The 15,441-nt window shown below is 38.3% G+C and overlaps 2 protein-coding genes across 3 annotated transcripts in view; both read left to right on the top strand.

Annotated features, from left to right (window-relative positions):
• Window positions 1–15,441, top strand: part of clul1 (clusterin-like 1 (retinal)) — a 198,717-nt gene that overhangs the window by 40,695 nt on the left and 142,581 nt on the right. The gene's annotated exons all lie outside the window — the stretch shown is intronic.
• adcyap1b (adenylate cyclase activating polypeptide 1b) lies at window positions 9,833–13,893 on the top strand. 2 transcript variants are annotated; one of them, XM_081598380.1, is made up of 5 exons: window positions 9,833–10,143; window positions 10,436–10,540; window positions 11,396–11,530; window positions 11,912–12,016; window positions 12,642–13,893. In XM_081598380.1, the coding sequence occupies exons 2-5, from the start codon at window positions 10,437–10,439 to the stop codon at window positions 12,823–12,825; spliced, it is 528 nt and encodes a 175-aa protein (XP_081454506.1). In that variant the 5' UTR covers window positions 9,833–10,143; window position 10,436; the 3' UTR covers window positions 12,826–13,893. The 2 variants fall into 2 exon arrangements, with proteins under 2 accessions (XP_081454506.1, XP_081454507.1); XM_081598381.1 differs by lacking the exon at window positions 11,912–12,016 and having other exon boundaries at window positions 9,835–10,143.

Here is a 15,441-nt window from a genome sequence, read left to right as displayed (position 1 = left end):
GTCATTAAGATTAATTTAAAATTAACACCTAGGTAGAACACTATTGAGTAACACTGGCAATAAAGCTATGGAAAACTAGGAAAGTTGTTTGGCAATAGTATTTTAAGCAAGGTCCTAGTGATTGCCAACAATATTACTCTTCGGGTCATCTATACACAGTCCTCATAATGCTCTCCCCTGAAAGGATTAAACATTGCTGGGACTGTGTCTACACTCTCAAAAACCCATGTGTACTAAAATACCAGTCAGACAAATTACAAAGATTTCCAAGTCGGACAGCTGTTCACCTGTGGTTCAAGAGATGAGGACAGTGATCCCATTGGTTCATCACCTACAGTTCTGTCAGGGTGAGCAGAAACATGTGGAGAAGACAGCAATTGAGTCATTAAGATTAATTTAATATTGACTTCAAGTTAGAACACTATAGAGAGACAATGTATAAAGATCTATGGTAAAGCTAGGAAAGTTGTTTGGCAATAGTATTTTAAGCAAGGTCCTATTGATTGCCAACAATATTACTCTTCGGGTCATCTATACACAGTCCTCATAATGCTGTCCCTTGACAGGAACAAGCATTGCTGGGACTGTGTCTACACTCTCAAAAACCCCATGTCTACTAAAATACCTGTCAGACAAATTACAAAGATTTCCAAGTCGGACAGCTGTTCACCTGTGGTTCAAGAGATGAGGACAGTGATCCCATCGGATCATCACCTAAAGTTCTGTCAGGGTGAGCAGAAACCTGTGGAAAAGACAGCAAACGAGTTATTAAGATTCATTTAAAATTAACACCAAGGTAGAACACTATCGAATAACACTGTCAATAGAGCTATGGAAAGCTAGGAAAGTTGTTTGGCAATAATATTTTAAGCAAGGTCCTAGTGATTGCCAACAATATTACTCTATGTGTCATCTATACACAGTCCTCATAATGCTGTCCCTTGACAGGAACAAGCATTGCTGGGACTGTGTCTACTCTCTCAGAAACACATGTCCATTAAAATGCCTGTCAGAAAATTTACAAAGATTTCCAAGTCGGACAGCTGTTCACCTGTGGTTCAAGAGATGAGGATAGTGATCCCATTGGTTCATCACCTACAGTTCTGTCAGGGTGAGCCAAAACCTGTGGAGAAGACAGCAATTGAGTCATTAAGATTAATTTAATATTGTCTTTACGTTAGAACACTATAGAGAGAAACTGTATAAAGAGCTATGGTAAAGCTAGGAAAGTTGTTTGGCAATAGTATTTTAAGCATGGTCCTAGTGATTGCCAACAATATTACTCTTCGGGTCATCTATACACAGTCCTCATAATGCTGTGCCCTGACAGAAATAAGCATTGCTGGGACTGTGTCTACTCTCTCAAAAACCCATGTCCACTAAAATACCTGTCAGATAAATTACAAATATTTCCAAGTCAGACAGCTGTTCACCTGTGTTTCAAGAGAAAAGGACAGTGATCCCATCGGTTCTTCACCTGCAGTTTTGTCACAGTGAGCAGAAACCTGTGGAGAAGACACCAAACGAATCATTAAGATTCATTTAATATTAACTTCAAGATAGATTAACACTATATACAGAGCTAAGGCAATGCTAGGTAATCCAATTGGCCAAAGTATTTTTAGCAAGGCCCTCGTGATAGAAAACAATATTACTCTTCGGGTTATCTATGCACAGTCTTAGGAATTCTGTGCCTTGTCAGGAATAACCATTGCTGGGACTGTGTCAAGCACACACCTTAGGAGTAGACAGCAAACAGTTCAATGAATAAGGAAAATAAAGAATAAATAGCTCCAAAAGTGTTCTTAAAACAATCGTGGAAATTAACATAGGACTGCACTTCTCTTAACCTCAGTTGCAGCTGGTTTCATATTTTCATATTTGTTTAACTTACCCAACAAAATAGCCTACAAAATATTTTGAAAGCACTAGTTAATAAGGAAAACATCAAAAAAGGTTTAAATCACACCATGTAAAACTGTTGAATGATCTGGCTATTTAAACTTTCTTATGAAAAAACTTCTGGTAATATTTATTTATTTATTTTTACATTAACTGCACCATAAATTGCAAAAAAGAGATATGGATTATGAGCTATGCACTGTGAATTATTGTGTTCTATAATGAAATTATTCTTGAACATTTATAAAATGAATATGTAAAACAGTAAACAAGGTTAGCTGCACATGCTAACATCATAACTGAAGTGAGCAGCCATTAGCCCATGTTGCCATTTTTGTTTCTAGTTGGCATTGACTCAATTTTAAGACAAATGTAACATTCTAATTCCTGTTTTTAAATGGTCATTCCATTTAACACATGGCATGTTTAAACCTTGTTCTAAGTAGTCACCTGTTCTCAACACAAGCTAGCTTTTGCTCATTAGCGGTGCCTTAATTAGGAAGTGCTGCATGAAAATATATGTCGGTCACATTGCAAATATCAGTAAAACTTTGCCAATCTTGCTTGTGTTCAAATTACTTTAAGAAATACTTACCTACATACTTCTCCACATCCGTCCAAGTTGCAGCGCAGAATTGTTCATTCCTCACAGAGAGCGCAACATCAGTCTTGGGAGGAAAATGACAGAGGGGGAGGGGTTAAAGCTCCACCCCTTTTCCTCTCTCCAATTAGGTGTTCTTTGATGAACAAATCATTCACTAGGTTTTGTGATAGATTTATTATTTATCCACTACCGTAGACCTTTATGAAAGTGATTTCCAAAATTATTACAGGTGTCATTTCCATAGTGACCAAAGTTATATAGTATGTGCAATTGTGTATATCAGGGGTATTCAATTCATGATATCTTAGCAATATTTCATGATGCCAAGGTCTGAAGAGAAAAATAAAATATATACAACTTAAAATTTAGTAGCTGGGCAGTTTTTTCAGTGTCTGCATGCCTTAATTTGCTTTTCAAATTGAATGGATTCTGTCATATTCAAGTACTTTTTGACAATATTTATTGTCATGAAACAGGGAGCTGAATATGTATGTCTGATTTCTCATGTTTGATGTTCTCTCATTCACTGAGTAAAAGTAGGATGTCAAGTCAAAAGAAGAACCTAAGTAAAACAAGAAAACTGCATGTTCACAAGTGAATGACCTCAGAAAAAAACTAATAGAAGAAAGCTTGATTTATATTTTTGTTTACCATCTGGACTTAATTTAAAAATGAACATATTTTATAACTGAACATTTTTAGACTTAGATCACTTATTTTGCTTTCAGTGACAGAAGTGAGTGCTTGCTTGTCATGCCAGAATTTTAACCTGTGCTAGAATGATGTCAGAACCAGTCTCATGCATGTGTGGATGTGCTCATTGGTGAGCCAGGAACAATATTTGGTTTTTATAATATTCATTGTGGAGAAAGCTGGCTCACAGTTGTGTGTGGAACCAAATATAATTAAGATTTGCAGGGCTACTTACCTCAGAACTGTGAAAGCTTTGAGAATAGTAGCCCTTTGGAGCCAGAACGTGTAAGGATCAGTCCTTACAGATTGTTCCTTCAGGGATAAATCTGCTTAGATTGTAAAAGCTGTGCCAGTAAATCAGACAGTGCTCAACAAGATTTTAGGTTGCTATTTTTGTTTTGGTTCAGTTTTGGGTTTGCATAAGACATAATTTTAGTCTAGATGCAGACCAGGGTCCACCTATTAGTGACCTCTGGTGTATATCTTGATCTCATTGGGTCTTTATTCAATTAAATTTAAAATAGTTTGCTTATTCAAAAGGAAATTAAATGTTGATGTAACTAATTAAGGAGTTATGATAGATTGTGGCCAAGAAAGATCTCCTGTAGCAGTCCGTTTTACAACCAATCTGAAGAAACATCTGGCTGAAGAGATTCGGATTTGAAATAATGGGATGGTCAGCATTGTCTAAAACATTTTTTTTGATTTTATGCAAAATCCCTTTGTGGATCATCATCTTCAGTCATCCCCAGCCACAGCCTCTTGTCCATCTCTGATACATCCCCCAACTGCAGAGTCATTCGAGTAGTTTCATAGGTGACAGAAGTCAGACTTATGCTGGAAGCATGACGTGTACTGAGTGAAAAGGAATGGTGAGAGTACAGTGCCCTGTGGAGCTCCTGTGTTGCTGACCACCTGGTTAGACACACAGTCCTTCAGTCTCACAAACTGTGGTCTGTTTGTGAGGTAGTCATAGATCCAGTTGATTGTTGGGGGCTCCACCTGTGTCTTCTGGAGTTTCTCACAGAGCAGATCAGGCTGAATTGTGTTAAATGCACTTGAGAAATCAAAGAACATGATCATCAAAGTGCTGCCTGCTTTGTCCAGATGACAGTGGGTTTGATAAAGCAGGTGTATGATGGCATCATCAATTCCAACTCCATGGCAATAAGCAGGTAAGACAGACTATTTCAAGATGAACCTCTCAACCTTGCACACCTGCTCAGGCTTCTTCCCCACCAGAGAGGTGACATTCCACATCCCAAGAGCCAGCTTCTGTAGCCAGGGGTCAGATTCTTGGTTCTCCTCTATCAAAAGAGGAACATTGGTTACCTTCCTGACTAAGGCCCTTATCTCCTGATCACTCAATTTAGACAACCAACAAGCTCTATAGAGAGCCCTAGTTGTTCCAAACTGATTCCATTTATGAATGAAGGAGGCCACTTAGCTCATTGGGGACTTCAAAGCAACATAATTTTTAATATCCTTCCCCAGATGTTTGCCTCAAAACAATGCTGTCTCTGAGGTCTACAGGCAATGTATTTGATTTCATGCTTGGTGTTTGCATACAAACATTGTCCATTTTGGGACTTTATAAAGACAGGTGTGTGCCTTTCCAGATCTAATCAAATTAACAGAATTCATTACAAGTGGACTCTATTTAAGTTGTAGAACTTAATCTCTGCAATTATCAGTAAAAAATAGCTCTATTTTGAGCTTCATGATAAAGGCTGTGAATACTTATGTATTTAAATGTAATTTGTTAGTAATTCTGTTTTTAGTTAGTTTGCAAAAATCACACACTTTTTCACACATCATGTCATAATAGGACATTTGTGTTATCAATCTTGAGGAAAGGGATTAATACAATTTGGAAAAAAGTTATAACAACCAAACATGAAAAAAGTGAAACGTTGTGAATACTTTCCAGATTCACTGTATATATGGATAAAAAGGTGTTATCCAGAAATGTTCACACAACCTCTGACAAGTCTAAGTCTCTTCTTAGTAAAATTAAAATTTTCTCATCAAATCTCCAACCTCTAGTGAGTTGCATCACTGTAGATTAGGATTTAGTTGGGTAAGGTTTGTCCCTACACCTAAACTATTACATTTGCATGTGATAATTATCTTCCAATCTCCCAATATTTATTAACAGCTATCTTTTAATCATTCAACATTTAATTTACTATCCAAAAATATGCTATGGTCAGTAATACCATATTATTAGGCCACTGACATTTTTAGTCTCAATATTATTAATCCTCTTACATCCTTCAGTATACTATAAAACCATAGATTAAAGATTAACTTTGCTGAAATGAATCACCCAACAGCAAGCTACAGATTTAGTACCTCTAAAATAATCAGTGGTTTAATTTAGCCAGATTTGCATTCAATAAAGTAGCATATTTTAAGGAGAATTGTTATCTAACACACATTTTCCCCACAAAAACCTTCATTACAGGGACTCCCATGTGCTAGCCAATCAGCGTGTCTAAAAAAATACACATGTGTGAATTATTCATGAGCAAGTGCAATACCCAAAGTTACCACCCGGGGCACCATATCGATACACAGGTTATACACAAATGTCATGTAAATGTGAATTATTGGGACTTTGCCTGATTTTTGGAATTTAACCCTTTGGCATCCATTCAAACCCCCTCCAATCATTTTTACGTTGCAAGAATTATGAGGACATCGGCCCTGTCCCACTAATTCAAAATGTCCCGTTAGTGTTGCGTGTATACAGGCAAAATGTCCTGTTAATTCACCTGTGCCAACACACACACACACACACACACACACACACACACACACACACACACACACAGAGAGAGAGACACAGGGAAAGGTTAATATTAAATCAATTTTATGTTAAGGAAATTTTTTGTTATTATTTTAAACTAGTTTAACTAATAAATTAATTAATCGTTATTGATAATCTTCTGACTTTAATGTATTAATTTTAATGAAAATAAACTGTTATAAATGTACTTAAGGCACTCCCTCTGCCCTGTTCCTCTGCAGATTGTTCTTCATCAGTCTGTTCAGCAGCAAATCACCAAGTTATTTCAAAGGCAGTTTTTTTTATTGTGCTATCAGTCCTCTCTGACTTTGTCAACAATGGCTTTTATTCCTATCTTCCATTAATGCCAGATTTGTGGAGCGCATGACTATTAGTTTCCTTGTCAACAAGTTATTTTATCTGTAGATTTCTACAGCTCCTGTAGAGCTACCACAGGCTTTTCAGATGCTTTGCTTTTTTTTTTTTTTTTTTTTTAATAATCTTCTTACCTGGCCTGTCAGTTTAGGTGGGTAGTTATTGCTAAGCCATAAGTTGTGCTATCTTTTCATTTTCAGATGGTGGACTGAACAAGGTTGATGTTCAGTGCTTTGGATACAAGTTTCCCACCCTAACCATGAGTAAACATATGACATTACTTGTAACCTAAGCAAAAGGAAAAAGGCCACTAAAAACATATTTCCCTTTTTTTGCAGTTATGCACTACTGTGTGATGATAAGTCAAATAAAATTCCCCCAAAATACTTTTAGGTTTATCTCTGTAAACCGAAAAATCTTAAAATTGTATATGGCAGCTTATATGCTTTGAAGTACATTTGTTGAGTTTAAACAGACATTCCTTGTGATGTAAAATTTACTCTTTTGAGTCTTTATTTATTTATTCTGCAAATTTTGGTTTGACTTAAAGTCAACTTTCTTTCACACCTTCTTGCATCTCTCACATTCAACGTGTTTGAATGTGAAAGACGTGCACACAAAAAAGAAAAAAAACAAAAAAACATCGGTTTTTAAAAAATTATTTTTCACTTCTTTTCCTCATGATGGCGCCGTTTGCTCAGGGTACTGATCCACATCCCCACCTGCTGCACCGAGCAGGCCTCATATTAGTAGTCAGCTCCAGTTCAGCGGTATGGGCTTTAAGTTGGGCGTTTCACAGCGTCACGTCCTAAGAAAGAAGGAAGAAAAAAAAAAAAGTTGTGGATCAGGCCCCTCCTGGCGGTGACTGGGTCTCTTCGTCATAATGCGTCAGCCTAAACAAAACGCTGACGTGCGCCTCTCTGGCAAATTCTGCAGGTTATTGGTGAGCTTTAGGTGTGATTCAATCAAATCAAAAGATCAGCTAAGGCTCCCCATCGGTGACCAGGACGACCCCCTCAGAACCAAACGCGTCTGTCTGATTAGTCACGTTTTAATGGAGGAATTCATCCTTTAAACTCGGCATTCTAAAACACTTTCCTTTACATAAGCCAATAAACAGGAAGGTTTAACTCTCATAATGAAGTGGGTCATTTAACGGAAGGCATGGATGTTACTAGAAAGACTTGAAGATTGGGAGACATTTAAATATATTGGAGGAGGAGGCACACCAAAACCAGAAACCAGGAGAAATCAACAGCTTAATCTCGCTGTTGTCATATAAAAGCTATTCGAAAGAAGAATACAAGATAGGGGGTCATTTTTGGATAAAGAAATGGACTGCCAAGAGATTCCTTCAAGATAAATTTATCAACTTTAACTCAAATACATGTTAACGGTTCAAGGTCTACTAAGACATTATCTTTCATTTATCCAGTATTGGATCATAGGGCTAACAAGTCCTGAAGGAACAACCAGGCAGCCTTTTTCCCAGGGACGCTCTCCAGCTCATACTTGGTGATTCCAAGGTGTTGGTATAGGCCAGAGGAGATGTGATGAGTTTGCTTTGTTCCAGATATGTGCCCAGAAAATCTCCAAAAACAGAGGTGAAAACAGGAGGCATGCTAATCTGGTTTAGGTTATATCCAAAATCATATACCAGATATGCTCAGATTGTGTAATAAAGGGAAAATACTTTTGTTGTAATGAATTTGTCATGCCGTCACACTTTTTACCTTTACCTTGAATTTTTTTTTTCAGTATTAGTTTTTCAATTATTTACTTTGAAATAATTGAAAGCTGTTAAAAACGAGCTAGCAAAGGGTGCAAATCTGTAGGATAAGGGAACTAAGCAATTGCTTGGAGCTCCAAAACCAACAGGGGGCCCCAAACGCATGAGGACTGTAACACAAGTCATGTTTGAAAATGTGTTGTTTTTTTCCCCCTCCTCACTTTTAAAAAGTGTTACATCAGAAAAATCGTGCAAAGGAAATATGTGTTGTCCTCGATATTTAAAAAAAAAAGGTTCTATGTAAATCTGCCTAGTAAGAATGTAAATGTTTAATGTTGAGCAAAATAACCACGCTATTATTAATGTGCCACCTTTCAACACGGCGCAACCACCTAAACTGAGAGAAAAAGAGAACAATAGTGCAGTAAAGGTCATATAAGATGAATTGAGCATCTATGATACAGAGGGATTTTAGGTCAGTAGTGAAGTTACATGTTTATGGCCTGAAGTGGCCTGGGATAAGCTCTGCTTAGGATTCAGGAAATCTCTCCCCAATTTTCTGAATGGAAGATAAACATGATGTAAGCATGTCGTAGTAAGTCGGTGTTGGATCCTTTAAACCTGACATAAACTGCTACTCAATTTTGATTTTAAAGGAGGTGACAAAGTGTTGTACATTTATGACGTAACGATTTATTTGAAACGTTTAGCAAAACCCAGCAAGACACTTTTTTGAAGTGTAGCTTTTTTGTATCAGAAACGATACATTAGGCTAATCGTGCAGCAGAAGATATCTCCGTTTATCACTTTTGCAGCTTCATGGAATCTGTAAATTCATCTCCATATTTACTCCATAAAGGAGCTTTTTAGTGCAAATTCTAATTTAGAGATCTCAGAAATATGTATTCGTAAAGATACAAATGATACATTTGCAACAACAGCTCCAGATCTTTCTCAACGTTTTTCGTTGTTAATGTGAACAGTGCATTTTAACCACACTACACAATGGCATAGTGCAATTACTAAAACGTGACTTACAGAAATAGAATCATCACAAAATCTACATAGGCTGTCATATATCGGAAAACGCTATCCTGCGTCACCAGCCCCTGTTTAAATTCAGGTCCCTTATGTATTTTAGAAATCCAAGAGACCTTGTACTTCTGCTGTGTGGCCATTAAAGCCACCACACTCGTTACCGAACGAGCAATTACTGGAAACGATTAGAAAATGCGGCTCTGAAGTCTGGAAGCGTCGCAATCTGAGCCGATTCATTTCAGCACCGGACAGCTCCGGCGGTCCCCAGAGGCCACGTCTATCAAAGCCACATGGTTACATGAAACCACCAGATGTACCAGCAAAAAAAAAAAAAAAAAAAAAAATCCCCTTTCAGTGGTGGCAACTAAATATTAATTTGTGACGTGAATCAAGTAGACCTTGAAAAAGTGGTTATAACATCAGAAACTCGTGCATTTTTTTTTTTTTTTTTTACGCATACGTTCCCCGACGTTAGCAAAAAGCTGAAAGTTTTAAAGTAAACTTCAATCTGTGGATGGGGGGGGGGGGGAGGGGGGGGGTCTGATGGATGCATCGATGAGGAAGGAACTGTACCATTATATTCCGGGAGGAAGACTTGATGACGTCCATAGCATCCTTAATGTGACTTGGTGAAGGGAGGAGGAAGAGGGGGAGGAGGGAGGTGGGGGCCAAGGCTTACGATGCGCGGATAAAAATCCACGGCAATCAGCAGCGCAGGACAAAAGTTTGGAGCAGCGCTATGTAGAAGAACACCCAGCGCAGAGTCTTTTTTTGTTTGCGACCAGGCTGCGTCCCTTTCAATTTCACTGTGTCTATAAAAGTGAGACGGGCTGCACTAAAGAGTGGGGGGGAGATCAACACAAGGAGACCCAACGGAGGCGCTTGAGCCAGGAAAGAAGTGCTGTGAGGAAGAAACACCGTGTCTCAAACTCTCACACACGCACAAACAACAAAGCCGCGCCCGGATCCCAGCCTACACAGCACAGCGCTACACCTGATTTCCTGCTCTAGGTATGTGCACCTATTTATTTATTTTATTTTATTTTTTTTCCCCGCTGTCTAATTCAAATAATTTTGTGAGGAAAATCTGAATCTCAAACTTTCACCACAAAGAAAAAAACAAAACAAAAAAACAAAACCTAAATTGTTTTGTCAAGGCAGCATGCATGGCTCGCTTTTTTCTTTAGTTAAAATAAATATAAAAAACCAATAGCAGCCAGCGTCTGTTACAATGATTTAAACAAAGAGCGTTCATTTCTCAGCAGAGAGAGTAACCTGTTTCCTGTCTGCATTTCATCGACAGCATGGCCAGTTCGAGTAAAGCCACTTTAATCTTGCTCATCTACGGAATCTTAATGCACTACAGCGTCTTCTGCACACCTATAGGACTAAGTTACCCAAAGATCAGGTAGGTTTGTCCTAATCCTTCCTCACTGAAGCTATACTTCTTTAAATTATTCATTTCAAAATTGTGTTTAGAGGCATATTTTTCAACGTTCCAACCCTACGTCTTTATTTCAGACAAGTGCGCAAATATAGACGCAATTTTAGAGCGCTGAGCTGGAAAAAAAATAAAAAAATAACATGGATGTGCAATAATTTCCCCAAAGCACACAAACGCAGGTGTTGAGTGGAAAATGCCTATGGAAATTGCGTCCATGTATCAGTCCGGTGGGACGGCTCGCAGAACTCCCCCTTATTAAAAATGAGAGAGCAGTCGGTGCGCTGGATAGCCCTTGGGATGACGATGGACTGGCGTCACCAAGGAGAGGCGAGGCAAAACGAATCGGAGAGCTCTTCCCATTTAAGATTTATTTCTTTTTTTCTTTCCTGCTAAAAGCATATCCAGAATTAAATTTGGGCGTGGTTCTCTTCGATTCAGAATTTTTGCAGCTATTTTTAAGCAGTCTTTTAATTGATTTATTCCCCCACTCTCTTCTGAGGCTCCACCGCCCACACTCTTATAGCCTATAGGCGATCTTTTTCAACAGCTATTGTTTCGATTTTTTAATAATTAATGAGTGTGAAGTCTGCTCTGAAATCATCAGCAGCAGCAAGTTGGAATATAAAACAGATTTTCTACCCGAAGGAACAAGGGTTTATGTTGGTGATTTTAAGTAATTATTAAAAAAGTTATATTTTAATACTTCTCTTACTTCATCAGAAACACCCAAGGCGTGCCTGCTGGTTTGAGGCACGCATTTTTTATTTTTTTATTTTTTTTACTGCATCGGATTTCTGACGCCTGCCTTGAACGTTGCAGACTTGAAAACGATGCGTTTGATGAGGATGGCAACTCTCTGTCCGACATGGGCTTTGACAGCGACCAGCTTGCTATACGAAGCCCCCCATCTCTAAACGACGATGCGTACAGCCTGTACTACCCACCAGAAAAAAGGTAAATCCCACTTGAACGCGTACTGCAGCTGGGACTGAGCGCCCCGTGTAATTTGTCCTGTCTTACTTCCATACCGGGTAGCCTCAAGTTGTTGTTTCCATTCTGCTGAACATGAAGATCACGGAGGGAGAGCATGTTAAGGCTTTTTTTTTATTTTTTAAATGCTGTTTATTTTATTTTATTTTTTAAAAATTGGTATTATTATTACTATTATTATTTTTTGAACCTCATGCCGATGGGTGGGGACATTTTAGGCTGTCTTGAATCATTTTTGTCTGCGCCTCTTTTTATTTCATTTATCATTGTTTCTGTCATTATTATTATTTTTTTTCCTTTAAGTCTCTGATGATCTATGTGTTTTTTGGCGTTTTATCATCTCAGACCAGAAAGGCATGCTGAGGAAGAATTAGATAGAGCCTTGAGGGAGATCCTGGGTCAGTTAACAGCGAGACATTATCTGCATTCTCTGATGACTGTTCGTGCAGGGTAAGGGCATTTCTCTTCAGCGTTTTTTTATTTTAAATTTTTTTTTTTTATGTTTCTGCGCTACACAACTTCAGGCTGCTTGCGTCACTCATTTTATGTGCGTGATTTTTATTTATTTGTTTATTATTATTTTTTTGTGTTGCCTGTCCATAAAACCCTCTAGAGGTCTTCATTATGCATATAGTGTTTCTGATTTGTAAAACGAAAGTAATAAAAAACAGGAGTCTTATTCTAAAATCAATGCAAGTGAGGCGTGATTGCACCATTCATTTCTGAATTAACTGTTCTAAGCCTATAAGCGCTAATGAAAAATCATGCGTCAGAATATCCATTGGGATTCAAATGAATTATTGATACGCTTCTTTAAATGCGCAATTCGGTATTATTATATTTTCCACATATAAAAAAAAAAAATAATGAAAATAAAAAACGAAAAACAAAAGAATAAAGGCCCAATTGTTGATCAAAGCGTAATGATAATCAATTTATGTACATAGTAATAATGATAATAATAATAATTTAAAAACAACAAATTTACGCTGAACTTGCTTGATTAACGAATCTTATCGTCATTTCTTCCGTTCTGTGTCCCCCCCCGCCCCCCGCCCCCCCGATTATTTTTCAGTGACGACAACAGCATGGAGGAAGAGTCAGAGCCCCTGTCCAAAAGACACTCAGATGGGATCTTCACCGACAGCTACAGCCGCTATAGAAAGCAGATGGCCGTGCAGAAATACCTGGCAGCGGTTCTGGGTAGAAGGTACAGACAGAGAGTTAGGAACAAAGGACGCCGGCTCGCCTATTTGTAGCTCCGTTAAAAGAAAGAAAAAAGAAAGAAAAAGCGCCCAAAACTGCCCTCCTGTGTATATACATCCAGTCGTTAACTCAAAGTCATTCAGATATATCTGACCAACCAGTGGATTGCGCCTGTGTTCTTTCAACATGTATTTATGTATGAAGTAAAGCCATTAAAATGAATATTTTATTAATAATATCGTTTTTTTCTTTTCCCTTTTTGTACAAAAGCACTTGATACCGCACAGTTATAGCTACTTTGTGGACCAATATTTTTATTTTTCATGTTGAGATGTTGAAAACAACAGAAAAAAAAATACAAAAAAAGATGATGATGAAATCAGAAAAAAAAAGATAGATGTGCACCTTCAACGTTTATGCGCTTGAAATCTCCTAAGGTCATCCACATATGCAGAAAATAAATAGATTTTCAAAAGACAATCAAAGTATTGAATGTTACTACTTATTTTTGTAGTCTATTTTTTTAGTGTTGTTTTTATTTTGTTTTTTTTTGTTTCTTGTTTGTTTTTGTTTTTGTTTTCCAAAAGCAGGCCCAAAGAAGCAGTGAGCATGCTACGTGAGGCACATGTGGGCTTATCATAAATGATAGATGCTACCCTTTTTTTCTTTATTTTTTTTCCATACTCCCTTTAATGGGAGCTCTGTGGGTTTGGAGAGTTTTGCTGCCCCTCCAGGGCGCTAAAGTGAGATGGCTTCCGTTGGACAGCTTCTCATCTGATGGATATGTGGATGATTTACACATCCATCCGTTCTACTGGTAGAAAAAAAATATACCCTGCTTGTGTAGAAAGTATGGATATTCAGTCACACATGGGCTTTTGCAGGGGGATTATTGCCTTTACAGGAGATCTGGTAGCAGAAAGCACTGCCTGCTTACTTGCCTCAAAGTCATTTCACAGTAGGAGATAAATCACGCTCTACAGGACTGTGCAAAGAATGTTTGATCCTCTCAGTGTTGTAAACCAACAGGAATATCTGGAAAAAAATGTGCTTAATCTGTTCATTGTATGCAGGTAGCAGAGAAAGAGAGAGAGAGAGAGAGAGAGAGAGAGAGAGAGAGAGAGAGAGAGAGAGAGAGAGAGAGAGAGAGAGAAAGAGAGAGACAGAAAGAAAAGAAAAGCAGGAAACAAAGCACAAAGGAAACATCAGAATCCTGGATGCTGAAGGAGGATATTTACCTTTTATTTGGTGCATGTGGAAACTGACACCTTGCTAATTCTCGCGTAGAGACTGCATGCCTATGTGCTTTTATTGCTATTTTTGTAAAGTGGGCTGCGCCAAGCTCATTTCCGAACCCCTCCCCTCTGCTATATTGTGACAAAAAATGTGAACAATGAGGGCTAGAGGTGGTAGATACTGGAACTGCACTGACTTGTTGAATCTTTACCTCCCCTGCCACTGTCATGGTGGACATAACAGAACGCTGATTACTTTTTGTCTTATTGTAGCAGTTTTTTAAAATTTCATTTTAGTCTACATGGCCTTTGCTGATTTAGTGCTGTGTTTCAACTGTTAGTGAGAAGCTGGCCTGTGTTGGATGTCTACTGTGCAGTGAGGAAAAAGAACGAGGAAGAGTGTCAGGTTGAGAAATGGAGACGAGAGAGTGTAGAAGAAGTGGAGAGGGAAAGAGAGGTTGCACAAGAAACCAGCCGCAGCACCCCAAGAGTCAGGGAAGGCAGGATGTGTTAAAACCAGAGAAGAGGTGAGGGCTTCTTCTGCCTCAGTGAGATTAGGGTCAATGAGTCTGATAAAAGCAGAATATCAGATGTTGAATTCCCTTCACAGAGGTTTTCCTGCAGGATGATAGGTTTTCCCAGAACACGGCTGAATGAAGTTCACCCCTTCCAGCAGACAAGAAACCTCCCCCACCCCCCCTGACTTTTTATAAGGGAACATTCCAAGTATTTATTCCCTCGTATGCAATTGCAGCTTTGTGCGTACTCTTGCAATCGAATCAGCGGTCTGTGTTCTCCCCATAGAAAATACCAACACACTTCTCTTCTAATTCGGCTTTAAACCACAAGCTTTTTGTGTGTATGCGTGTGCGTGAGTGTGCGTGCGTGCGTGTGTGTGTGTGTGTGGCAAACACACATGTATGTGTATCATGAGTGACCGAACACAGACGTGGCGGTGGAAACAGCTTTTGGCTTTTGTGCCTTGCTTTGATGTGAGAAATCTAAAAAAAAATAATGAAAAGAACAAAAAAATAAATAAAAAATAAGAAAAATTCGCCACGAGTGACAGATGGCAATTTCAGTGGCCCTACGATGCTGCAGTCCATTAGCTTACATTGAAACTTCCTTTTACTCTGTTTAATTGCTCAGCTTAGTCTGCCCTAACAGTAGTAGAATTAGGCTTTTGTTTTCACAGCATGGCCAATGAGTTTTTTTGAGTAAAAATGAAATATATATATATTGTAGACAAGAATAGAATGTATATGTTGGTGGAGCAGGCAACATGCGAGTGTGTGCGCGCGCGTGCGTGTATGTGTGCATGAGTTTGGGTTGTTTAGTGTCTGTGAGAGTTTGTGAACAATGACCAGTGTTTGTTATTGTTGATTATGAGGTGTTGTTGATTATTTTGATATTGGTCAGTAACTTATATGATCA

Source organism: Poecilia reticulata, chromosome 17 (genome assembly GCF_904066995.2).
Source record: "Poecilia reticulata chromosome 17, P_reticulata-male-v2, whole genome shotgun sequence".
Lineage (NCBI taxonomy): Eukaryota > Metazoa > Chordata > Actinopteri > Cyprinodontiformes > Poeciliidae > Poecilia > Poecilia reticulata.
This window is presented reverse-complemented; position numbering and strand designations above follow the sequence as displayed.